The sequence below is a fragment of the Armigeres subalbatus genome, chromosome 2 (assembly GCF_024139115.2).
Source record: "Armigeres subalbatus isolate Guangzhou_Male chromosome 2, GZ_Asu_2, whole genome shotgun sequence".
NCBI lineage: Eukaryota > Metazoa > Arthropoda > Insecta > Diptera > Culicidae > Armigeres > Armigeres subalbatus.
In genome coordinates, this window is record NC_085140.1 from 16,916,660 (window position 1) to 16,943,926 (window position 27,267).

At 40.5% G+C, this 27,267-nt stretch overlaps 1 protein-coding gene and 1 long non-coding RNA gene across 4 annotated transcripts in view; both read right to left on the reverse strand.

Annotated features, from left to right (window-relative positions):
- Positions 1-27,267, reverse strand: part of LOC134217964 (SPARC-related modular calcium-binding protein 2) — a 128,286-nt gene that overhangs the window by 30,045 nt on the left and 70,974 nt on the right. For all 3 annotated transcript variants that reach the window (XM_062696830.1, XM_062696832.1, XM_062696831.1), the window contains exon 3: positions 3,521-3,677. In XM_062696830.1, the coding sequence (XP_062552814.1) occupies positions 3,521-3,677 (157 nt within the window). The remainder of the gene's footprint in view (positions 1-3,520; positions 3,678-27,267) is intronic.
- LOC134214067 (uncharacterized) lies at positions 17,652-18,078 on the reverse strand. Its single transcript, XR_009979630.1, has 3 exons — positions 18,017-18,078; positions 17,869-17,956; positions 17,652-17,810 (listed from the first exon to the last, which is right to left on the reverse strand). It is a non-coding gene; the product is annotated as an uncharacterized LOC134214067 (long non-coding RNA).

The window sequence follows — 27,267 nt, forward strand, 5'->3', positions numbered from 1 at the left end:
AATGGAATACTAAAAAATGTTTGCATGTATTTTTTTCATCCAATCCTGTAAATATTTTTATTTGAAATGAGACATTTGTCAACAGCTGTATTAAATTTACAGATCATATCATATTATGTATACAGATCATATTATGTTGAGCGAATGAATATTGAGTATTTAATATTCAATATTTAATATTTAATATTTAATATTTAATATTTAATATTTAATATTTAATATTTAATATTTAATATTTAATATTTAATATTTAATATTTAATATTTAATATTTAATATTTAATATTTAATATTTAATATTTAATATTTAATATTTAATATTTAATATTTAATATTTAATATTTAATATTTAATATTTAATATTTAATATTTAATATTTAATATTTAATATTTAATATTTAATATTTAATATTTAATATTTAATATTTAATATTTAATATTTAATATTTAATATTTAATATTTAATATTTAATATTTAATATTTAATATTTAATATTTAATATTTAATACTTCAAATTTGATACTTAATATTTAGTATTTAATATTTAATATTTAACATTTAATATTTAGAATTTAAAATTTAATATTTAATATTCAATATTTATTATTTAAAATTAAATATTTAATTTTCAATATTTTATATTAAATATTTATAAATATTAAATTTTGAGTATTAAATATTAAATATTGAATATTAAATATTAAACATTAAATATTAAATATTGAATATTAAATATGAAATGCGACAGTCCATCATAAAGTATACCTTGCCAATTTTCAGCTCCGTTGTTCTACACAGCTGATTGAAGAATCCGATAGCAAAGATGGCAAGAAGCAACAAGATAACCGAGTTCAAAACTTTTCATACATCTCACCGGAGACACGAAAATCGAGGAAAGTGCTTCCATCTGTTGCACAAAAACTCAACCATTAATATTATTTTGAAGGTTTTTGTTTATCGTGTATCGAGATTGTAAATAAAAAAAACTCAAACGTCAAACGTCACGAGATTTATTCGTGACTTCTGCTTAGACATATTTTTCTTATAGCTTTTTTCTTTAAAACTCTGTTCTACTCCTCCACGATAACAAGTCGCTCCATACGATTTATAACTCGCTCTACATCCAATGCATAATCATGGTCAAGGGCCAAATGCTTGTCGCGAGTTTTCCTTGGATTTTCGTTAGTTAAGTGTATTTGTTGATCGATGTTGACATTTCCCAATTCAACTTCTCCAGTAACATCTAAATCAACTTTTCAACTTCTTCAGCAATGGTCTAAATCTAATGGAGTTGCTTCTTCGATCGATTAAACATCTATTCCCATCGGAGTTGATATTATTACTGCTGGTTTAACCGGAAAAAGCGAAGGAGCTGCAAAATGCCTTAAGCCAAAATGGATTTAACAGCTGAAATTTGTTATCATTGTTCTTTTAAAAACAGCTTGCCAGTTCAGTTTTAAAGAAACTGTTTTTGGCCATCGCCTTGTGTAAGTTGTTTGCATGGTGCAATGGCTCAGCTGTTATTGTTTTATTTTATTGACATTTCTTCAGAAGATGATCGATTAAAATTAACAGTGTATTAGTTCGGTTTTTGTTCACTTGCGGCGCTGATCGTGTCTCCGTAAAATCATAGAAGTCGGGTATCTTGTTGCTTCTTGTCATCTTTGCCGATAGAAAACGAATAGGAAATCAAAAATGACATTGCCGTATAATCCAATTGGACACGTGAAATGACCAACCACTTGAATGCAAGAAAACATGCGCAGGGCCTTCGGCCTTCAGTCGAGCAGCAAATTCGATCAGTTGTATCATGTTATTCGCAATAACATGTTATTCAAAGGTGTTATTCGGCTGTCAGAAATGTATGCGAATATTACCTTCGAAAAACATGTTATTGGCCGAATAACACCAAAGCGCGAATAACATGTTATTCGGCCGTAGTGCGGATATAGCATTAGTCATTTTGGCTAAGCGTGGCTGAGCGTGATTTTATAAAAGCATTGAAATATTGTGTTTGGCAGAGAACACTGGGTTTTAGAGAAACATTATTAAGATCTAAAACTAATCTTTCCATACAAAGTTATCTCCAGATTTTGGCATCCTAGAGATCCAAGAGGGGGCCCTCCTTAGCCGTGCGGTAAGACGCGCGGCTACAAAGCAAGACCATGCTGAGGGTGGCTGGGTTCAATTCCCGGTGCCGGTCTAGACAATTTTCGGATTGGAAATTATTATTATTATTATAATCTTTATTAAAGAGGTTTTTAGCCCAAGGCTAGTTCACCTCCGAGGATTGGAAATTGTCTCGACTTCCCTGGGCATAAAAGTATCATCGTGCTAGCCTCATGATATACGTATGCAAAATGGTAACTTGGCTTAGAAACCTCGCAGTTAATAACTGTGGAAGTGCTTAATGAACACTAAGCTGCGAGGCGGCTCTGTCCCAGTGTGGGGATGTAATGCCAATAAGAAGAAGAAAAAGAAGAGTAAATTTATAATGCCATAAAGAACGAGCATCACAAAAAATATTCCGAAGAGTGGTTTATGATTTTAAAAGCTATACATTCTAGAAATGGTGAAAAATATGAAGACCCTCAAAATCCACAATACTGAATATACTATTAATGTTATTATATAAACATTTCAAGGAGAATTCTTGAGCCCGAAATATTTCGAGTTGTTTTGAACTTTCATATATTATGAATCCTGGATACCCTAATAAGTTTCTGGGTTGAAATTCAAATTCAACCACCTATTTCTGAATATGATTGGATTGTAAAGTGCGCATGTTTAAGGGAATTAACTTCAGTACCCGTTCAATCTTTCCACAATTTTTTTGTTAAATATTTTGGCTGTACATATGAACAGCACATATTTTGAAATGGACAAATTGATATAAAATTTGCGAAAAAGAATCCACGTGTATTGTAGGGACTCGAAGCCTCAACCTCCTACTCTCTAGATAGGCGTGATAACCCCTACACAACAAGACCACTTAGAGGTCACGTTTGCGGAGAAGCCATTAGAATCCGAGCATTAATCTCCACCGCGGTTAGCTCTTTTTTACAAATTTAATATCTTTCTGATGCTTGATTTGCCCAATCGTCAAATATCTCCCACTTTAGTGTCATAACGGCGTAACTTTTTTTAAACATTTTCGCTTCATAGATGCCCTTGACCTCGTCTTATCAATGCAACGAAATGCGGAAGATTTTATGGTTTGGTTTCATGACACCATTGGATTATTGCTTCAATAAATGCTCCAGAAGCAACAATCACGATTACAACTTATGATTCAGACGAGTTGTTATCGTAAGGGAAAAGTGATGAAGAAAAATAAATCATTGCAGTTACGTTTTATGGTACTAATCGGAAGATAATGTTATCATAGTTCAATTTGTTGAACTAGTTGTGAGTTTTGCGATCTTTACATTGCAATCTACGAGTATTTAAAAAAAATGATGACAGTAACTATTAAATAGAACTTTTCTTGTCGGCATCAGCAAAAACCCCGGAAACTCACCTTTGCATGTCCCCCGATGTTTCAGGCTGACCTGATGACCGCTACACTGCGCCCTTATCAGGTGGCATCGCGTCGGGTAGGTCTGATTGTCCGTGCCGCAGACCGGCCGGCCTTTGCTTTCATCGCACTCTCCACCCTTTGCGGTACATTCCGAGATCTGCAAGCGAAGATATAAACAAACACAAATAGGATTCAAATTACCTTTCCGCACTATCTCGCATCATCTACAACTATATACACGTTTCTCGATGCAACATTCTAATTGGCCAATAATGGTCGGGTAAAAATAAAACAACTCTATTAGCCAGAGAGAAATAACGCATCCATTAAAAGCTCGCGATCGACAACGATCCCAGGCGGCGGTCGGCCGCATCCCCATCTAATGATGCAAAGCGAAACCTGCTACCCAGTTCACAGAGATAGCAGTAACGATGATTTGCCAATAAAGACCGAGTTGGCCTAGCTGGTCGACCATCGCATCGCCAGCGTCGCTCGAATCAGTTCCCAGGAGCGAGCCAGAAGTCAGAACCATTTGGATCACGATCATCTACGAGAAGAGTTATGAGCAGAATGATAATGATGGCGCCAATTGTCATTAGGGTTCGCCAATTGGCCGGCCCCGGTGCTATAAACACTCCCACATTGTATGTGGCGATTTTTTTTTCGAAAGTGAATGACCACCGAGTATGAAAATATATTGAGTTAGAGGTTGAGATGGATTTATCGAATTAGCACAGGGGGAATTCCACTATCTAGGCTAAGGATGTTTTTAAAAGCTTTGATTTCCAATTTTGTTATCGTGAAGTTCTTTTTGCCGGATCCACACTTTGAAATTGATAGGAATATGCACGGGTAAATCAAATGTATTTAGTTAGCTATTTATCTACAAATGTTTCATAGAATATGGCTAGATTTTTAGGAATACTTGAAAATGATTATGAGATCATTGAAATGCTAAAGACTATTTACAAAGGAATTTATTCTATCGCTACCCACAGTGCAATATCAATTATTTCGCTATCTATCTTTAGGTTTTAGCTATCATAAAACTGAATAGAAAATAGCAGCTTTCTCCCTATAAGGGGCGTAATAGTTAGGTATATACCTGTTTACCCTAAAGCACTTGTGAAACTGGAAACCGAAAGATTGAGAGCGGATCGAATCGAATGTACACGCTGCCTGCTGATACTCGTTCAGCTCACACGTTTGTTTACCATATTCGTTATTACATTGTTTATTGATAATAATAAATAATAATCCCATTAAAGTGATCCCGCATGTGGCGCCGGACCAGCCATCATCGATCGGCAATATGAACGAACAAGCAGACACTACAACTGCACACAGATTTCACGCTTGGAGGAAAGTTGACAAACAAAATTGACACTTCGGCCGGCGTCTCTTCGACCGCAAGGCGTGTGTGACGTCAGCTCATCAAATCCCCGTGACTGGTCCCGGTCATTGAATGGGTTCAATCACCGACAAATTGACACGAGGCTCATTATTGTCAAAATGAAGTGGCCCTGCACGTGGCCGCACCTAGGTAAGTTAGCTGGTTGTGAAGAAAGCCCCCAGTTCTAGGGCAAGGAGATCATCAAATTGAATCTGATTGAGCTGAATTGGGGTTTATGCCTTTGCGGATTGTTGCTAGCTGTTGCTGAGTTCATAAAAGGCGCATCTATTTTTCAGCTGCGTCACAGCGTCGTAGTAAAAATCAACTCAAATCGTAACGTTTAATGGGTGGCACATTGACATTTGCAAAATATTTATTGAAAGAATGCAAAGTATTTCCGCCTGAAGAAATGAAATGTTTGTTGTGCGAGCTTACTATTCGAACGAATTAATATCATTATTCCAAGTAACAACATAAGGTATTTACTATATGTCTGATCTTCTCGTTTGTAAAGTTGTTTTTTGAACAACATTATTGCACGATAATGAAGGTAGAACGATGTTGAATACAATACCAAATTTGCATTTTGCAATCAGATTCGCAAAATCTATCTCCCGCAAATTGCTCCCATCAGAGATAAATTTTCAGCGGCATGTCAATCAAGCAAACGCATTCTGATGCGGTTGCAGGAATCTGTATCCCCAATCAACGCGCGCCATTCGTGCCCGTCTTTCATCGCAACTAATTGACAAATTAACCGCAAAAAGACAGCCAGTCGGGAGAAGTAATATAAAAGTCAAAGCAATTAATGAGTCACTCTTCCCCGTTATGACCCCTCCACATCCCAGTATCGAATTAATAATAATGTTCTCTTGACACCGATTCAAAGCTACACGCTGGAAGATTACCGCATCATCGAATTCATTACCAATTCTAAACAAAAGCGTCACGAAAGGAAGACTGGTGCAGTATGCACAACTCAAACATTTTTAAATTTTTTTTGTTATCTTCAATTTTCAATCCGACCTATCGTTTGAATGTTTGCAACACTTAACATTCAGCAAAATGTTTTATATTTAAAACATTTGACACCGCTCTTTTATGATTCGATTATTAAATTCAATTAGAATTATCGTCTGTAAAATAATCTGATATCCGTCGCGCGTGATAGATGCTGAACAATTTTATCGCGCCGGTAATGCGTCTAAATCCATTGGCCTCTACAATTGCAATGCGAATGCTGCACTCGAGCTGCATATAATAATAATCGATCATGTTTGATCGACGGAGGTGTTGAACTGAAGAAAATGACACATTGATTGGGCGGTAGACGCCAGACGAAACGTTCAATTCAAACAGGTAAAGAATTGATTAGTTCGTTTTAGTATGTCGATTAATCAGTTAGCGCTCGATTAGCATATTAAACAATGCCTATATTTCACTAAAGACGCGCTTGATTTGCCTACTAATGCCCGGTTCAAAATTTATGGTTGAGAGTTTCCTACTCGACCATAAAAGGCCAAGATGGTAGATGTTCCTATCGCAAGATATGTGTAGCTGTCGTCAGTATTATGGCTTACTGGCTGGATTTTTGCGAATGTTTTCGAACCTCTCTTCAAATCAAATCCCAACCGCCAATACTTGACTTCTCGGTCGTACCCTGGCTAAAACAAAAAGAGTCGCGTTAATCCAGTTAAGTCATTCTTCCTAATTGAGCTTCGTCAGTAGCAGCCAGTGGCAGAGTTAAAATCAATTAAATTTTATGCGCTTGTTAGAGGGTCCGAAAATTATGGTCCTGCGTGGCCAAACCAACAGCGGAACGGAACACGGAGAGCTGCTTGGATTGATGAACGGGTCATCTGACACACTTGTACTGTGGCGGACGTTTCACTTCTGACTGAAAAACAGAACCAGCCATTGATTGAGACCGTCTAGAAACACAAGACACTGAAAGAGTTTAGGATGCCATCTGGGCCGAATGGAAAAGAACTGCACGATCGGACAAATGGGACATTTCCTTTTGTCATAAAATTTAATTCCAACGTGGCGACGCATTCGCGTGGGTAGGGGAAGGAGGGGCAATATGCCCTAGCTAAGCATAGACTGCTTTTATGCCTTAGCTATAACGATTTTCATGGGTGTTTTTACCTCACGCAACAGTTAAACAATATAGCTAGCTGATGCCATATTAAAATTATAAAAAATCTCAATCATATATTGATAATATTCACATTTAGAAAAAGTGGTGATATTTCGTTGCCGGAAAACTCATGAGGCAAAACGCCTTTTAGCAGGCAGCTCTTAGGGAACAACGTACCATGCGTCGGCACATCAGCATTCTGGTATGGACAGTGCGTGGAGACGCGAGTACATTGTAGGATAATTCCACTAGGGCGTTTTGCCTCGCCGAAATGTTAGATGTTTCATCAAAATGTGGAAAATTTCAGTTTTTCCTACATTTATATCTATTATTTTGACACTTTTTTGCCTAACCTACATAATTTCACGTCTAGGTTTATTAAGGCTATCTCAAACATGGTAAATATAAGTGAATACCCGAAAGTCGTTTTGCCCCGGGCGGCCCCGCGGGTGCGTTTTGGGGCCTCTTCCCCTGCCAACATCGTTCATACGTTCCTGAACTCAAAATCATTAGAACACAAATAATTTTGATTAAGCAGTGTGAGTAAAAACAAAATATGAAAATTTCCTTGGTTTATAGCTTAGCTTGGACGATTGTGTATGTCAATGGGCGTAATTTTCATAATTTAGGACTCCTGGAAAAATTTTAGTCAATTTGGTGGCGATGTAGGAGTAGTGGAAATTGTGATCATATGGAAATGTCCCCCTTCAAATGACGAATGAATTGAAATGTGCATCCTAAACCTCCTTTTTGATTAAGGATTACACCTTTCGAAAAGATAGGAGAGTCATTCTGCAAATTCAAATTTGAGACCATAACGAAAAGTATGGGTTAATAATAACTCAGCCGTCTTCCAACCGATTTTGGAGTTTCTGATATCAATCGATTGACGAACTCTTCCAGATTTTGCCTAACTATAACAATAGATTAAAGGTGCTAAACTATTGAAAAATTTTATTTTGCCTAGCACTGTTGAAAATCGGTAAACCAACCAATTCCGCTTGGCAAGCACAGACATCAAAATCGTACAGCTTGAACTCTCGCACTAGACCTCAGTTCACTTAAGACTTCACGGAAAGCTGTCGCAAGATGACACCGGTAGCAGCTGTCCTACACGGACAAAAAATGACTGGTTTGAAACGACTCACTGGTGACTGCCGAAAATGACACCAGCAGAGACATTTGGAGACGCATAGTGGCTGGAAATCGTACATACTTTGGACTCCGCAAGACGCTCCGATCGAATAGAGTTCGCCGCCGTACCAAACTGACAATCTACAAAACGCTCATTAGACCGATAATCCACTACGGACACGAGACCTAGACGATGCTCGTGGAGGACCAACGTGCACTTGGAGTTTTCGAAAGGAAAGTGCTGCCTACCATCTATGGTGGGATGCAGATGGCGGACGGTACGTGGAGGAGGCGAATGCACCACGAGTTGCATGAGCTGCTGGGAGAACCATCCCATCGTTCACACTGCGAAAATCGGACGACTGCGGTGGGCCGGGCACGTAGCCAGAATGTCGGACAGTAACCCGGTGAAAATGGTTCTGGTGGTGGAGCAAGGTGGATCGATCAGGTGGAAGATGACTTGCGGACCCTCCGTAGACTGCGTGGTTGGCGACGTGTAGCCATGGACCGAGTCGAATGGAGAAGACTCTTATGTACCGCACAGGCCACTTCGGCCTTAGTCTGAATAAATAAATAATAATACTGCCCCACGAACTCCCTTGCAGTTGGTGCTAGTCGATGGCATAAAATTTGGGAGAGTGCCTTGTAGGCGGCATTCAGCAATGTGATTGCGCGGTAGTTGCTACAATCCAGCTTATCGCCCTTTTTGTAGATGGGACACCTTCCATCCACTCCTGCGGCAAAACTTCCTCCTCCCAAATCTTAGTAATGACCCAGTGCAGCGCTCTAGCCAGTGCCTCACCACCGTGTTTAAATAGCTCTCCTGGTAGTTGGTCAACCCCAGGGGCTTTGTTGTTCTTCAGCCGGCCAATCTCCTCCTGGATTTCCTGGAGATTCGGAGCCGGAAGTCGCATGTTCTGCGCGCGTGCTCCTAGGTTCATTACCATACCGCCACCGTTGCCTGCCATATCGCCATTCAGGTGCTCTTCGTAGTGCTGCCGCCACCTTTGGATCACCTCACGCTCGTTTGTAAGAAGGTTCCCGTTTATATCCTTGCACATATCGGGCTGTGGCACGTGGCCCTTACGTGAACGGTTCAACTTCTCATAAAACTTTCGTGCGTTATTAGCGCGGTACAGTTCCTCCGTCTCTTCACGGTCTCGATCTTCCTGCTGGCGCTTTTTCCTCCGGAAAATCGAGTTTTGTCTGTTCCGCGCCCGTTTATATCGTGCCTCGTTCGCACTCGTGCGGTGTTGCAGCAATCTTGCCCATGCTGCATTCTTCTCCTCAACTAACTGCTCACATTCGCCGTCATACCAGTCGTTTCTCTGATCCGGAGCCACCGTGCCTAGTGCGGCGGTTGCGGTGCTTCCAATGGCGGATCGAATATCTCTCCAGCCATCTTCAAGAGATGCTGCGCCTAGCTGCTCTTCCGTTGGGAGTGCCGCTTCCAGCTGCTGCGCGTAGTCTTGGGCTGGTCTACCGTCTTGCAGCCGCCCAATGTTTAGCCACGGCGGACGACTCCAACGCGCGTTGATCACCGTCGAGAGTTTCGAGCGCAAACATACTGCAACGAGGTAGTGGTCGGATTCAATATTCGCACTGCGGTAAGTGCGTACGTTCGTGATGTCGGAGAAGAATTTACCGTCGATTAGAACGTGGTCGATTTGGTTTTCCGTTACTTGATTAGGTGGTTTCCATGTGGCCTTGTGGATATTCTTGCGGGGGAAGAAAGTGCTTCGGACTACCATTCCGCGGGAGGCTGCAAAGTTTATGCATCGTTGGCCGTTGTCGTTCGATACGGTATGCAGACTATCCGGTCCGATGACCGGTCTATACATTTCCTCCCTTCCTACCTGAGCGTTCATGTCACCGATGACGATTTTGACGTCCCGCAGTGGGCATCCATCGTATGTCTGCTCCAGCTGCGCATAGAACGCTTCTTTCTCGTCGTCCGATCTCCCTTCGTGTGGGCAGTGCACGTTGATGATGCTATAGTTGAAGAAACGGCCTTTTATCCTCAGCTTGCACATGCTTGCGTTGATTGGCTGCCACCCTATCACGCGTTGGCGCATCTTACCCAGCACTATGAAGCCGATTCCCAGCTCGTTGGTGGTGCCACAGCTTTGGTAGAAGGTAGCCGCTCGATGCCAGCTTTTCTACACTTTCTGTCCTGTCCAGCAGATTTCCTGCAGCGCTACGACATCGAAGTTGCGGGGATGTAATTCATCGTAGATTATCCTGTCGCAACCTGCGAAGCCTAGCGACTTGCAGTTCCATGTTCCAAGCTTCCAATCGTGACCCTTTATTAGTCGCCTAGGTCGTTGGCGATTGTATCGAGTCGTATTATCTTCGTTCGTAATAGTTGTTTTTAAAGGCGGCTTATTGGGCCTGCGCAAACCTCCTGTCTCGTCGGAGGGCCGTCGTGTCAGGGCTGTTTAGCGTCCCACCTAGCACCAGGACTTGGGCTTGTGCGCTTTGAGCGGCACACGGTCGCTTTGGTGTGGCCTACTTGCGGATACATGCAGCTTTTTATAGAGGTTTAACAGGGCCCACTGTCAAACCCCACCACATCCTAGGCAGATTTTCTACTGTTACCAAATACATTTAATCAAAATGTATCTTATGTCATACTTTTCCAAAAGAACATTGAATGTAAATAGATCTCCGATGCAATTATTGCTTTCGAATGAATCCGATTCATTCTAAAAATTTCCTCATTTGATTTCACAAGAAAATGCGTATACAGCATTCAATCGAAAACAAGAATGTGAATGAAATTGGACATGAAAAAATATGAACCTTGTTTCAATATAAGTTTTTTGATGTTGATGTCATACTGATCCTATATTTGGCATATTTTTTGCTAAAGCATTTGTATATATCATAGCTATAAGTACTTATAAAATATATTCAAACAAATTTCAATTTGAAGATTTCGTAGACCTCACCGCCGGTTAACAACCCCGAAAACTTGTAACATAGTCTGCTATTAAGTATCACTGTATTACGGAAGCTAATTTTCGACTTATGTTGTGCAACAATTAATTTTGCCCATCAGTTTATTCGAAGGCCACCCATAGTGCAATAACAGCCATGTTGATATCTTAAAATATTGTTCATATCTGTGAATTTTTTTGCAAAAATCGCTTACAAATGTAATTACCATCGCTTTCAACAATGTGTTTAATAATTTAGATAATCAGCAATATCACGAAGTAAAATATATTCAACTGTCTTTGGTCAGATTCTATAATGATTCTATATTTTCTGATATTTGATTATCGTAAATAAGAATATTTTACGGCGCGCCAAAATATTTTGCTTTTCTTACCTGTTTTCACCAGAAATTCGAGCGCGCACTTAAATTTGACCCACGCGAACGAATTTTGGAGCATTCATTTTTTTGATGATTATTATTTTTTATTTTATCCATTTATTTTTTTATTTTTATTTTTTCTTTTTGTTTTATTTTTTCATTTATCCATTTCGATAATTTCCTCCTCCTTAGCCGTGCGGGGGCCTCCTTAGCCGTGCGGTAAGAGGCGCGGCTACAAAGCAAGACCATGCTGAGGGTAGCTGGGTTCGATTCCCGGTGCCGGTCTAGGCAATTTTCGGATTGGAAATTGTCTCGACTTCCCTGGGCATAAAAGTATCATCGTGCTAGCCTTATGATATACGAATGCAAAAATGGTAACCTGGCTTAGAAACCTCGCAGTTAATAACTGTGGAAGTGATTAATGAACACTAAGCGCGAGGCGGCTCTGTCCCAGTGTGGGGATGTAATGCCAATAAGAAGAAGAAGAATTTCCTTCAAAACAATAACAGCTGGCTCCACGAAAAAACAAGAAGTTCTCTTTTTTGACAGCGGTTTTATAGCAGTCTTAATATCAGGCTTGAATTTGCTCTAAAGACGTTCTCAAGAGTGGGCCACTTGGTCATCACGGTGTGTTTGTCCGAAGAGGCTTATTTTCAAAAAAATCAGTGTCTCTAAAACAACCACTACACGAAAGTATAGGTTTTCTTTTTTCACGTAGGTGCATTTTTAAAATGTTCTATCGGGGGTCATTTTTTCATACATTTTTGGGGGGGTTAAATCGGCTATCATTTGAGATTTCTATGAATTTTGCACCAAAATTAGTGAAAAAAATAAAAATTGTTCTAGATCCCCCGATAGAGCATTTTAGTTTACCCACTATATGAAAGAGGAGAGCCTATACTTTCGCGTGGTGGATGTTTTAGAGATACTGATTTTTGAAAAATAATATCTCCCCATATAGACACCGTGTCATAACTTACTCTTGTAGTGATCTTCAAGAGGTTATCATTTAGATTTTAGTTTTGAAAATTAATCTCCAGAACTGCTAATAGAGTATGATAAAACTCAAAATGTTACTTGGGATTTTTTTGATTTTTCGCAATCGTAAGGTGTACCCCAATATAGAAAACACAGACTTAGTCCCACGTCAATAAAAGTTAAAACCAAAATTCAATGAAACGCTTTGGTTTTATAATGCTTTTAAGGCACTCTTGTAGAGTAAATAATGGTCTTCAAGAGCGTTATAAAACTAAAAATGCTATTTGGGACGTCTTCTGGATATTGATTTTCGTCGCCGTGTTCTTTGCCTTATTCATCTTCGCTACCATACAAATCATGGAAAACAATTAGACAGTCAGTAGTCCTGTTCCTATAAAATTTCTATTGAGTCAGATTAATTTTTAAAACAATTTGTTCATATTATCTATGATTTTTCAATTGAAAATCATGTATCTATATTTCCCATTAGTATGTTGTTTTTCTTCTTAACATTTCCGCAAACATCAATTTCTGGGTACCGACTGCCCTTTCTTTTGATGATTGCATTCACATGCTTACGATCATTTCTCTAGAAGCACAATGTTTATGGGACGATAATCGCACCGCAGAGATGTAACAATCATCGTCTTTGTGTGCAGGTTCTTCAAGCAATTTCACTCTCCCTCTCACATGGCATCAGAAAGCTGGATGCTGGGGTTGCTGAGATAGGGGGGGAGGAGGCACATCATCCACGGAAGCCATCTCTCCATCCACTTGGAAGCTTTCGCGAGCCGGAGAATCTGTGCCTGCCCGGTCTCTCAATTAGCACTCTAGCGCCGCGAGACCGCGAAACCGGTGAGCTCGGCGAAAATGTTTGCGCTTGATGTGTACAAAACACAGATAATGTTTTAATTACTGGTATTAATAATAATAATAATCAATTTGCTTGTTCAATATTCAACATCTGCGTTCGCGCAGCGCCAGCGGTCGCCGGAGATATAAATGAAACACCGAAACGCATTTGATCAATTTAGATGGCTAATATTAGGCGGATGGCAAACATCGACGCAAACTCGAATTGCGCCAAATGAAATTTAAAATTGACGATTCTGCAACCTGCATGGGACATTGGTTCTCTCATTTGACTCTAATACGAAAGACAGATAAATTTGAAAGGTTAATTTTTAAAATTCAGTTCAAAGACATACTCCAACGTGCAACGACGCCTTCTTTCCCTCGGATCGCACTTGAATCAGTAGCGGGTGGGACTTGAGGGAGAAAAACGGCCGGCCGGCGCCCGACTCCACTTCTCTGTATTTTAACGAGTTAGCGCCGGTCGTTCAGCGAACAAACCATTGCAAAAATGAAAAGCAACAACAAAAAAACGACGATAGAAAACAGAAACGCTGATTGTAATATTTAATTTGAGCTCGCTTATGTTTTTCCTATTATGATTACGATGACGATTTGCAGTTCACCTCCCCAACCGCAATCGCACGCAATTCAATCGCATCGCCGTCAGTCAACCTAATAAGTAACCAACCAACGCTTGGTACCAGGCCATTTCGGTAACGATAAATAGCGGGAATAAAATGGTCAGCTGGTAATTTGAGCAGCTCGTTCGATCGTTTATTATCAAATTCCAACATCGTTTTGTTTTGATTTAAGAGGAAATTTGCATAAGCGCCGCCTGTCAGTCGCGCGCCAGCCAAAAGCCATGAGAAATGCCATCGTCCATTAGCGCCCAGACGATGGACGTGGACGACAACGACCGACCGGGTCCGTCTAGCTTCCCGGGAGTGTATCGTCGTAGTCGGGCACGATGATCAATTCCACGTATTCGGAATTTGCCAATGTCCCAGTGCGGGGTTATTTTTGGAAGCCTCGCACACACATTTCTAATGGCACACTGCTGAGTGGATCGGTCCACGCGAAGACAGGCGGGGTTGGAGGGTAAAAGTAAACAATGATGCACATTAATACAAGCGATAGTCAAGTGGCGCCTGGCTTCGATGACTTATTGAGAAGTGGAGGTTTTTTTGCTTCAGCCGTCTATCCTCGAGACACGGGCCAGGCGACGATCGGGCTTATTTTGATGTATTTGACCAGCATAACGAATTCGGCGTAATCGGACCGGATTGCGGTGACACACGCGATTGGAATTCGCACAGGAATAAACCAGATAGGACAAGATGACAGATAATGCAACTTTTTCTTTAATTTTATTGCCCGCAGATTATTATTGCCCGATTATTGAACATGTCTACACACAGTTGTTAAAAAGACTCATATAAGTGTCTGCTCTGTAAGCCATTTTTAGTAATTATGTATATATTTTATGCACTTGGTAATCGAGATAATTGCTATACATCCAAGAGAGTACTCCTCGTCCGAGGAATACATCAACCGAGGAAACAATCAAAGCCTGTTGAGAAGTTTTGGCGGGTCATGCACTCGAATGTAAGTCCATCAATTCTTGAAAATTGCTTATGTTAGATTTTAAACATCATATCCTTTATTCCCCCAAGAATGTCTTCTTTTGGTATTCCATCCATGTCTGCCTTTCGTTGTTGTCTTCCAAGAAAATGAAGAACATGGTCATAAGAACGTCATTGTCGCTTGAAATAAGCTGATTTTTGGATAAGTATCTAAACGATCATAGTTCATTATATTCTCAATTTTTATCACCATGTTAATTCATCGAACAAGAACCAAAAAAGAAGGATCAATAAATTAACTTGCATGTCAACAGCAATTCAATTTGTCATAAGACAAGTTTGTACAATTCCATTTAATTCCACTACTTTATTGTACGTTTGACAGATACGTATTTCGACCTAAACAGTGAGGTCGTCTTCAGTGTCTCGTATTTGCCTCGACTTAGTCGAGTCGAGTCGAGTCAAGTACGAGACACTGAAGACGAGTTGAGGTTGAAATACGTATCTGTCAAAGGTACAATAAAATAGTGAAATTAAATGGAATTGTACAAACTCGTCTTATGACAACTAAATACAAATTCGGTGAGACGAAAACAAGCGATTTTCGGCCCGAAGGAGAATCTTTTTTCTAAGTCTGTGGGGAGAAACATCATTCACTTGCTACTCTTTTCTCTAGAACAAGCCTTAAAGATAAATGAAAATTGTGCCCACTTGATGAAATTATTTTTCCGTTTCATCATTCTTACGCCTCACTCATTTTTCGCGAAAATTTTCAGTGTGCTTTATAAAAAAAATAAAACCGTAACGGGATTCGAACTCAGAACATCAACAAAAATGGCATTGGGTTGTGCTCACTCTAGCCACACCACCAAATCAACTGCTTACTTGGGATAAGTCATTTGTTCCATAAAGGCTACATAAAGGCTCTCCATAATGCAAACAAATTAGTGAAGGCACGGAAAGGATGAAAGAAGTGAGAAAACGAGCAAATCAACTTTTCGCGGCACTGACAGTGAGGGAGAAATAGTTATCTCTCATCAGGCCTTTTTTCTTTCCCGCAAAATGATTTCTCGGCGAAAATCTGCGTGAGTGAGCATCCTCTGCTCGTGAGAATGAGGGAGCATTACGATCCCTGCTGATGGGAAAAGACTTGGCGCAAGAGCGCTATGAAAGGTTGATTTTGTTCACTTAGCAAGGTGCACTGGAGTGCTTCGCTCAAGCCAAGTAAGTTGGGCTCATTGCAGTGAGATATTTATTCATATTTAAATTCTTGCAGTAAATTTAGAATACTATTTCTTCAAGAATATCAAATTGCTAGTTGAGTAGTGCACGCAGTGCACATGAGGACGAGACGCCACTGTTTTTATATGCCGTGGACCTACCTATATAAAAAAATCCGAGAAAGTCAATGAAATTTCCGAATAGTTTGCTAGCGGAATATTCGCGACTTCCACCATTATACCGAATGGGTCATTTGTCCAAACCCTATTTGGCCGAATGCCGTTTGGTCGAATAGTTGATTTTTTTAATAATATTTGTGTGGAGTAAGACGTTTGAAGTGAAAAGTAAGAAGTGAACAGTAAAAAGCAAGAAATGATGTTCGAAGAAAAGATGTGAGAGGTGAGAAATGAGAAGTGTGGTGAGAAGTGAAATGTGATACACTCTGACTGTCATCTACTCAGTGACTGAGTAAAATTGTATTGTTGACTCATTTTTTGCCTTTCTCGTATACTAAGTATACGTAAAGGCTATATGATCGCTCCAAAAACAAACTTTTTATAGAAGGCCCGGAGACCCATAGTGTTATATACCGATCGACTCAGCTCGACGAATTGAGGTGATGTCTGCGTGTATGTGTGTGTGTGTCTGTGCGCACCCACCCAAAAAAATGTCACTCTGTTTTCAGGTACTTATCCTTAACCGTTTGCAACAGGTTGCATTCGACGCAGAATACTCTATCATTGTTTGCTATTGAAAATTGTCCAGATTGGACTATGGGCTCGGAAGTTATGACTAAAATACCACTTTTTTTATAGTAAAATTGAGTAAAAAAATGTCTCTCATTTTTCAGGCACTTATCCTTGACCGATTTACTTGCAACAAATTGCATTCGACGTAGAATACTCTCCCATTGTTTCCTATTGAAAATTGGCCAGATCGGACTATGGGCTCAAGAGTAATGGCCAAAATACTATTTTTATAATGCACGAGAAAGGCACCATCACCGCTAGGTGGATTAATCAGGGTTTTTCCATGGGAATTTTATTCAATTTGTATCATAAGCGGACTACTCATAGTTTTGAATAAAATTTCCGTGGGCAAAAATAAAAGGACAATACGATTTTATTCAGTCACTGAGTAGATGAAAGTGATGTGGGAATAAGGAGGTGAGATGTGAGAATTAATAGGCGAGAGGTGAGAAGTGTGAGATAGTACAGACCCCATTCGATTTTGGTAACACGTTCGGAACATTTATGTTGCCAAAATCGAATGGCTTTTGTTTTCTCATGATCAGGAAATCAATTTTTCTGAGATGCGCATGCGAAACAAGCGACAAAAGATGATTAACGACAAGGCTTTGTTTTTGTCGGAGTTAATAAAGACAAAGATCCGAAAATCAGCAACAAGTCAGCAACAAAAAAGAAGACAATTTGGTTGCTAACTTTTAATCCCATTATGTTCGGATATCACCAATCTTTCTAGCGAAACACAGTTTTGTTGTTTGTCGCTCTAAGCTGAAAGATATATTTAACGTTAATAATCACTTCGCTATACTTCCATAATGACTACAAACTCACAATTTTGGTGTTCTACCACAAAGCGCAGGTTATGTATATCCCTCTCCTTCTTCTCGACGACAATGTGCAGATCGATTCCAGTAATCCTATCTTTAAATTCAATTGGGTCAACAGAGCCACATCTTTTATATTGTAATGAAAAACTTACAAGTAAACCGGTTTGTTACCGGGTATCTCCAAGTATTCCGGCGAGAACGAAAACTGCTTGATCTACCACCAACAGTCTACACTACCTCCTACATATAATGCCAGTCACAGTTAATACATGATTATCGTAATTAAATTGATTTTCATACCTTGATATTTCGAATTCATTGACCGATCATCTTTTAATCGCTAACCAACTAATAATGAAATAGGGAATATACCGCCGGAAATAAGTATAAAGACAAGCATTATTTTCATACATTTTCATCATGTTTGAGGATCGAAATCTCGATTCCTAGCGATTCGATTTGGCTAAAATTTTACTAGGCACCTGTTTTCAGCTTGAACTTTCGATCTGTGAGCAAATTGTATACATCTCTATTGATTTTGACCTCCGGAACTGGAAATAATTATAAAGACACCACTTTTTTATATGGGGCTCCATACAACGGAACTGTCTTTATAATTATTTCCAACAGAAACGCGTACAAGCAGAATATATGCATAATTGTTACTATCATGGAATCAAAATTTAAGTCATTTTAGGCCTGCTTGCAAAAAATCTGCCCAATCGAATCGCTGAAAATCGAGATATTAACCTCCCAACATGGCCATTTTGTATGGAAACCGAGCTTGTCTTTATACTTATTTCCACCAGTGTATTTTACAAATTTCCTCGATGTCTGATATCAAATTCAACTAATAAATCCAACACGTAAGTTAGCTAGTCATCCTCGATCTGACATTTCGTTTTGTCTTTCCTTCGTTCGCACTAACCCTTTTCACTGACATATGTCACTGTCATCGACTTGCCCTATACGATAATTTTAGCAACAATACAATCTAACAAGAGGCTGACTGCTGGACGTAACATCCCCCCTCCCGTAAAGGGTAGTGAAAGCTAAATCTATTGAACATCTTTACTAGGTACTCCAACGTCCAGTAATGCAAGTTTCACCGCAGGCCTTCTGTACACTCCTGTAGCTGTACGAACCAAAGCTTGACGCACGCGCCCATCACGTCCCAGAAGAACCTTCTCGACTCGTCCTCTAACATACTGGTTCCTTACTGTTGTGCCAACCATGAGCACTAAATCTCCTTCTTGAATATCTCGTACTTCTTCAAACCACCTACCACGACGAGTGATCACCGGCAGATATTCTTTAATCCACCTCTTCCAAATGGTGTCGGTGATATGTTGAACTTGTGCCCAACAGCTTCGTAAATTTGTTCGATATTCATTACATTCCGATGGTGGCTGTTTTCTCCTGACGAACTTCCCAAAAGAAAATGATTGGGGGTCAAAGATTCTTCGTCTGCAGTCTCCAGTGGAAGATACGTGAGAGGACGAGAATTAATCATTGCCTCTGCGTCTAACAATACCGTCTCAAGCACTTCATCCGATGGACGACGTGGATTATCGATGATTGTCCCAATCGCATTCTTCACAGAGCGCACTAAGCGCTCCCAAGCCCCTCCCATATGTGGGGCATCCGGTGGGTTAAAGTTCCAACGTGTATTGGTATTAGTAAACGTACTAGCCAGAACCTCGTTCATTTTAGCGACCTCTTGTCGTAACTGCTTGTTAGCGCCTACAAAACACGTTCCATTGTCGCTAAAGAATTCCGCCGGCGCTCCGCGACGAGCAATAAAGCGCCGTATAGCCATCACACATGATTCGCTGGTTAAACTGTGTACTAATTCGAGGTGTATCGCACGCATCGTGAGGCACGTGAAAAGTGCAACCCAGCGCTTCACTATTGAGCGGCCTACTTTCACTGTTACTGGGCCAAAATAATCTAGGCCAACGTAAGTAAACGGCCTCACAAAGGGTGTTACACGTTGTATTGGTAACTGGGCCATTGGTGGAGGATGAGGAGATGCGTTCGTTACGCGACACTTGACACATTTTCTTGCTGTCTGCTTCACTAGTGTTCGTAAAGTTGATATTTCGTACCGCTGCCTCATCTCATTCACCACCGTTTCATGATTGGCATGACGGTAGTGGCGATGGTACCAATCCACAATGAGAGCGGTGATCGGGTGAGTCTTTGGCAGTATGACAGGGTTCTTCGCCTCGGGTGTTGCATACCATGCCGCACCTATTCTTCCACGCATTCTTATTACTTCTTCGGTGTCGAGGTAGGGACATAACTTGTAGATTAAGCTTGTTTTTGGTACCGAATTGTGTCTATCTGCACTTCCTTGTGTTTTCAGCAGAACTTCCCGCTCAGGGTAGTATACTTCGACTTGCGCTTCTTTCCAAAGCTCACGTTCAGCCAACTTCAGTTCTTCTTGGGTCAACATTCCAGTTGTTTGTAGGCACTTTATGTTTCCGATGAATCTTATCATGTACACTTAGGTTCTCAGCAATCTTCCCCATTAACTGAACCGCAGGAGTTCTATTGATAATAAAGGAACGTATGATGAACATTGGATACATTGATAGCTTCTTCCCTGTTGACATTGAGTTATTGTTTTGTGGCCATTCCGCTTTCGAGAGGTAGAGGAAAGACGGGCCACAGAACTAGCGGCCTTTAGAATCGAAATTTGGTCCACTCCCCCACTTAGTTGCCTCATCTGCTAGGTTTTTTTAGTAGGCAACCATCTCCATTGGTTCATCTTCGTCATTGACAAAATTTCCCCAACTCTAACTCCCACGAATTTGTTGTATTTCCTGTGGTCCGAATTGATCCACGCAAGAACCGTAGACGAATCTGACCAAAGATGAATGCTGACTATGTCATAAGTGTGAGAGGTCGATATTGAGTCTGCCATTCGTGCTCCCAGCACTGCTGCCATAAGTTCCAGCCGGGGCACGGAAAGAACTTTAAGGGGAGCCACCTTGCTTTTAGCGCCGACCAGTGCCACTTCTACTCCTTCGTCACCAGAAACACGCATGTAGGCGACGCACGCGTACGCTGCATCGCTGGCATCCACAAAAACGTGCAGTTGTTTAGCCTTTCCAACTTGGTCCCGAAAATAACACCGCGGAATCCGCAGTTCGCACAGCTTTGGTAAGAAACTAATCCATTGCCACCACCGTTCAGATAATTCTCTATTAATGGGCACGTCCCAATCGATTCCCGTAGCCCAAACGTCTTGGATTAGAATCCTGCCATGAATTAAGTAGAATGTCACAAACCCCAACGGATCAAATAGACTCATCACTAATTTAAGCATTTCTCGCTTCGTTGGGATGTGGGATGACTCCGTAGCCTTAGAGAGACCATCGCGGAATGACAACGTGTAGATGAACTCATCTTCGAACGGTTTCCACCTCATACCAAGTACGGATTCTACCTTTTCGGCTCTAACTAAGCTCAAATGCTTGGCATCTGCCTGTACATTGCGCCGGGCTTCTTCGCTTATTCCCAGCAGAACGTCGTTTGAGTTTGATAAGAAATTGCGCAGGTTGAACCCGCCCTTAGAGTGGATGAACGTAACTTGTTTTACTACCTCTATGGCTTCATCGACGGTTTCAAAGCTGTCGAGGTAGTCATCTACGTAGTGGTATTTAACGATTGCTGACGATGCTTTGGGAAAGGATTCTGCATAGTCTCGGGCATTCGCGTTTTTAACAAATTGCGCCGAGCTCGGAGAGCAAGTTGCTCCAAAGGTCGCGACATCAATTATATACACGCTGGGGCTTCTTCTGGTTTGATTCTCCATAGGAATCGTTGCGACTGGCTGTCTTGAGGACGGATAAGAAGACGAAGAAACATTTCTTCTATATCTCCGGTAACGGCGATAGGGTGCTCACGGAAGTGATACAGAATGGATATAAGGGATTCAGAAGGTCTGGGCCTTTAAGCAGAGCTGAGTTAAACGAGACTCCTTCCACCTTCGCGGCCGCATCCCAGACAACCCGAACCTTTTCAGGCTTTTTGGGGTGTACCACTACACATAGCGGGAGGTACCAAACCCGTTTCGTGTCAAATGATCTCAGCTCCATTGGGGTTGCTTTATGGCAGTATCCTTTAGCCACGTATTCTTCTAACTTCTGATGAACACGAGTTCGTAAACTTGGATCCTTAGCCAACTTTCGTTCCAGCGATTGTAGTCTTCTGATAGCCATGGGGTAACTATCGGGAAATTCCACAGTGTCCGCTTTCCAAAGTAATCCCGTTTCGAACCTAGCCGCAACTCTTCGCGTTGTTTCTTTCAACAACCTATTAGCCCTCTTGTCTGCTTCCGACTCAGGGATCATATATTGGCTTGTGCCGTCCGTTCGATCCAGTGAAAATAATCGTTGAGTTGTTCATTCATCTCGTTATCTGAATCTTGAGCGGCCGGTACATGAAAATTTACCGACACTGTTGGCGATGATGCACGTCCACTGTATCCATAAATTGCCCAGCCTAATCTGCATTTTGCGGCGACAGGTTCGTTATCATTTCCTTCCCGGATCTTTAGCGGTATTGCCAATCTTAAATTATCCAGTCCAATAAGAATTTTAGGCTCGACTTGTACGTAGTCATCCATCGGCAACCCGCGTAAATGAGGATATTGATTAGCTAGGGCTCCATAACACAATGATTGCTTCGGAAGTAGAAGCCGCTCTACAGTGTGTGCATCGTTTATCTGGAATGTATTCGCCGACCCAATACCCTTGATGCGAAAGTTCACTCTCTTAGAAGTCGATTCCTGGCGCGCGATGTTGCCCGTCCATCGGAGTGTCAGAGGCTCGGTTGGCCCGTTCAATCCCATATGCTCTGCGACCGTTCGATCTAGGAGCGTCGAAGATGATCCCTCATCGATAAACGCGAATATCATTTGTTGCTTCTCAGCCATGGATATTATCACTGGAAGTATGCGGAAATACGGGAAGCGGCCACAATTTTGGTTAATTAGGGAACTATGACATGACGATAACCGAGTAGATGTAGTAGGTGTCATTGTCGGATGTAAAAGAGTATGATGTTTCTCGCGACATCCTTCAACGCCACAGCCTTGCCATGTTCGGCATGGCCATTTTTGGTGAAAATTCAAGCACGTGCGACACAGATTGTACTGCAACACTATCTTCATTCGGTCGTCGATGCATTTAGATTTGAATTCTTCACATTCCGCGATACGATGCCCTAACGCATTACACATGATGCATGGTTTTGGTAACTTTTCACTGTCCCACTATTTCTTGCCTCCATGTAGGGGCTTCATGAGCATGGATAAATGCCTTTTCTTTCGACTTCTCGTTTTTGGTGTCAGACTGATCGGTAAGTCGAAGGTGACTTCACTTGCTGCTTGGATAAGTTCATTCATGAAAGTGTTGAAATCAGCGAGTGTCGCACCTCGATGAATTAGTTTGTACCTGGCCCAATCCAATCTCAATTGAGCCGGTAGTTTCATAATCAACTCTTGTAACAAAACAGGATTGGTCAAATGATTTTCCTGGTTAGCAGCTTCCAGATGGACTACTAAGTTTTCCACTGCAAGGCCAAAGTCAATAAGCGTATCTAACTGCTCTGGCTTGGGCGCAGGTACACGGCGAATTCGTTCCAGCAATGAACGAACAATAAGCTCTGGTCGACCGAATCGCATTTGTAGCGTCTTGATAACGTGGGGTACACCGGCGGGCATCATGAGCCGACTACGTACCGTCTCAAGAGCATTTCCACGCAAGCACTTCTGGAGTCTTACTAAATTTTCCACGTCCGAAAATCCGCATGCGACTGTTGTCTCTTCATATGTCCGAATAAACATAGGCCAATCCTCTGGGTGTCCACTAAAAACCGGTAAATCCTTGCCTGTGACTTGCCGAGCAGCTATTTGCATGTATGTAGTCGGCAGCGGTGGTTCCACAGCACGATTGTTTCCTGCATTAAGCGAAAGATTTGAGAGTTTAGGTACGAGATGGCTAGGTCCTGCCACAGATTCGTTCCGCTGTGACGAAGCAAAATTAGCCATGCGAGAGTTTGAGCTGGAGATACGTCTTTGTATATCGTTTAGAGCGTTTTCTTCAAGTGGGTACTGCGATGTGACCCAAGTGGCAACTCTCTCGGTATTCGAAACGTGCGAAGCAGATGACGATCCGCTTAATTCTGCCTGTTGACGCATCAGTTCTTTCTTTTTCTCCATAGATTCACGTCTCAGGAGCGTCTTCTTCTCTTGCAAATCCTTTTGTCTCACCAACTCTGCCTCTCGAAGTTTTGTTTCTTCTTCCATCAAACTTTTCTTCATCTCCAGCTTGCGTTGATTTTCAGCAAACTCCTGTCGTTGTAGTTCCTCTTGTTCCTTCAGCTCCATCTCCCTCAATTGTTCCTCTTCTTCGAGCAGGCGCATCTGGGCTTCTAACGCTGCGGCCTGAGCACTAGCTGTCATGCTTACCTTCGATGTAACAGTCTTATCTGGCTTCTTGCTCCGTGTCTTCGACGCCTTGCTGCCGCCGCCTTTTACTGCTTTCTCCTTCGTCTGCTGGGGGTCCAGTAGATCCGTATGAGACGTTGAATTACATTTGTTGCATAACCAGTGGCGGTCCTTAACGGTGTGATCTACTCCAACACACTTGAAGTGATGCCAGTCACTACATGCATCACAAGCCACCATTGAATCCACGACGTCATGTTGATTGCATGACTGGCAATTGTATCCGGAGGTATTCCCAACTTGCATCTTTGGCGACAAAATTCTTAGAGAATTTGTTCGGATATCACCAATCTTTCTAGCGAAACACAGTTTTGTTGTTTGTCGCTCTAAGCTGAAAGATATATTTAACGTTAATAATCACTTCGCTATACTTCCATAATGACTACAAACTCACAATTTTGGTGTTCTACCACAAAGCGCAGGTTATGTATATCCCTCTCCTTCTTCTCGACGACAATGTGCAGATCGATTCCAGTAATCCTATCTTTAAATTCAATTGGGTCAACAGAAGTAAACCGGTTTGTTACCGGGTATCTCAAAGTATTCCGACGAGAACGAAAACTGCTTGATCTACCACCAACAGTCAACACTACCACTTACATATAATGCCTGTCACAGTTAATCCATGATTATCGTAATTAAATTGATATTCATACCTTGATATTTCGAATTCATTGACCGATCATCTTTTAATCGCTAACCAACTAATAATGAAATAGGGAATATTTTACAAATTTCCTCGATGCCTGATATCAAATTCAACTAATAAATCCAACACGTAAGTTAGCTAGTCATCCTCGATCTGACATTTCGTTTTGTCTTTCCTTCGTTCGCACTAACCCTTTTCACTGACATATGTCACTGTCATCGACTTGCCCTATACGATAATTTTAGCAACAATACAATCTAACAAGAGGCTGACTGCTGGACGTAACACATTATTTTGCATTATCTATGCAGAAATTTTCGGTTTTGTGCTATCGTAGTTTCTGCTTTTATGGAAATATTCGAGAATCTAACTTCGATTACAAAAATAGCATCGTATTCTCGGAAATATCAGAGCATGCAAGCAAATGATTCTTGTCATATTGTGTTTAAGTTCTGATAAAGGTTTGTCGCTAGGTGCGTTTGTCAGTAACATACTCTGTTGATGACAAAGGGTATATTGTTAGGCGTTGCTCGAATATTGATTCCCTGCTCATGATACTTCAACTTTTCTTCACTTTTTGTGACGGTAAACACACTGTAACCCTTTTTTACGCGAATTTTGAAATCTAAACGTTTACACTAACACATTTTCACGCTGTTTTTTTTTAATTTTTTTCGGTTTCGGGGTCTAACCAATTTCTTTTACAAAAATTTTAATATTTAGGCGTTTTTCGTGAAAAAAAAATTGCGCTAATTTTTTACAATTTTCTTTACGTCGGGTTAGGGGTCTAACCAATTTATTTAATGATATTTACGTGGTTTATAAGCAATATCAAAAATAAAAAATTGTGTCGTTAAAATCGAATGTTGCCAACATCGAATGGGGTCTGTATTCCGAAAGGTAAAGCAGGACTTGAGATGTGAGAAGTAATTAAGCGATTAGAGGTGAGACAGGTGAGACTTCATATATTACACTTCTCACTTCTCTCATCTCACTTCTTACTGAACACTTCTCAATTGTCACTTCCAACTTCTTACTTATTTCGTATATTAGGTGAAAAATAGCTCATGCTACACTTTTCACTTGCAATTCTCATTACTCACTTCTCATTTATCAGATTTCACTACTCGCAAACTTAAGAACTCTTTTAACTATTCAGCCAAACGTTGTTCGGACAAAGAGCCTTACATCATAATTCTATAATAATCAAAAAAAATAATGAAAGGTAGAAGTAATAAAAAGAAAAGCAACGTAAAAAGTGATAAGTGAGAAGTTATGAGTAATGGGGAGTGAGAAGTTATAAACAATAAGTGAAAAGGAGGAATCGACAATTGTAAATTGAGACATGAGAAGTTAGATGGAACAAGCAAGACATGAGAATGAGATTTGAGAAATAAGAAGTCTTGCAAGCAGCAAAAAGCAATGAAGAACTGATTTATAAATCAAAATTCTCATTGATAGAAAAAAGAAAAAAAGGGAGTGAAAATGAGATGTGAGAAGAAAGAAGGTAGATCTTAGTATTTAGTAGCGAGAAATGAGAAATAAGAAGTGGGAAGTAAAACATGATATGTGAGAACTCAGAAAGGGAAGGGAAACATAAGAATGGACAAATGAAATATGATAAGCGACACGGAAAGCAAGAAGTAGAATTGAAGAACTGAGAAGTGACAAATGAGATGAAAGAAGAGGGAAATGAAAAGTGAGCTCAGCGAGACGCGAGCAGTAAGAAGAGCGAAATGATATATGGGATGTGAGTAGCAAGAAGTGAGTTACCATCGATCGGACTGAAATCGGGTTCTTCATGATCAGTTTTGACAAAAGCTCGCCTATGAAGCGCCCTATAGCCCCTTTGACTAGACTTGCGCATAGTGTTACCAGATCCGGTTTGACTAAAAAGAGTACATTTACAAAAAGTGAAAATAGAGTACAAAAGAGTACAACCTACAGCTTTTTTTTTTTTAAATTTACAATTCAAACTTGATATTGTACCGTTTTAACTCAAATCTCGAACATGACTACTATTTCGAACAACTGGATTTAAATGACCATTTCATCATTATTCGCGTGGTTCTTTCCACGGAAAACCCATGGAATTTTGAATTCTAGGACGCTGAAAAGCCAGTGCTCGAAATATGAAACATGTTCGGGATTTGAGTCGAAATAGATTATTTTCAACATATTTTTGTTATGAAAATTTGAATAATAATCACAGAATATTTGAAACAGTTTCCTCCTAAACGAGAATTACAAAAATAGACAATTTATAAAATAAAAACTTATGAACCTATCTAATATTTTCAAATTTATTGGGTAAATTGAATCTTCATAGGAAACAGGAAGTTTTAACTTGTCTAATATCTGAGGAATAGCTTTAAAAACTTG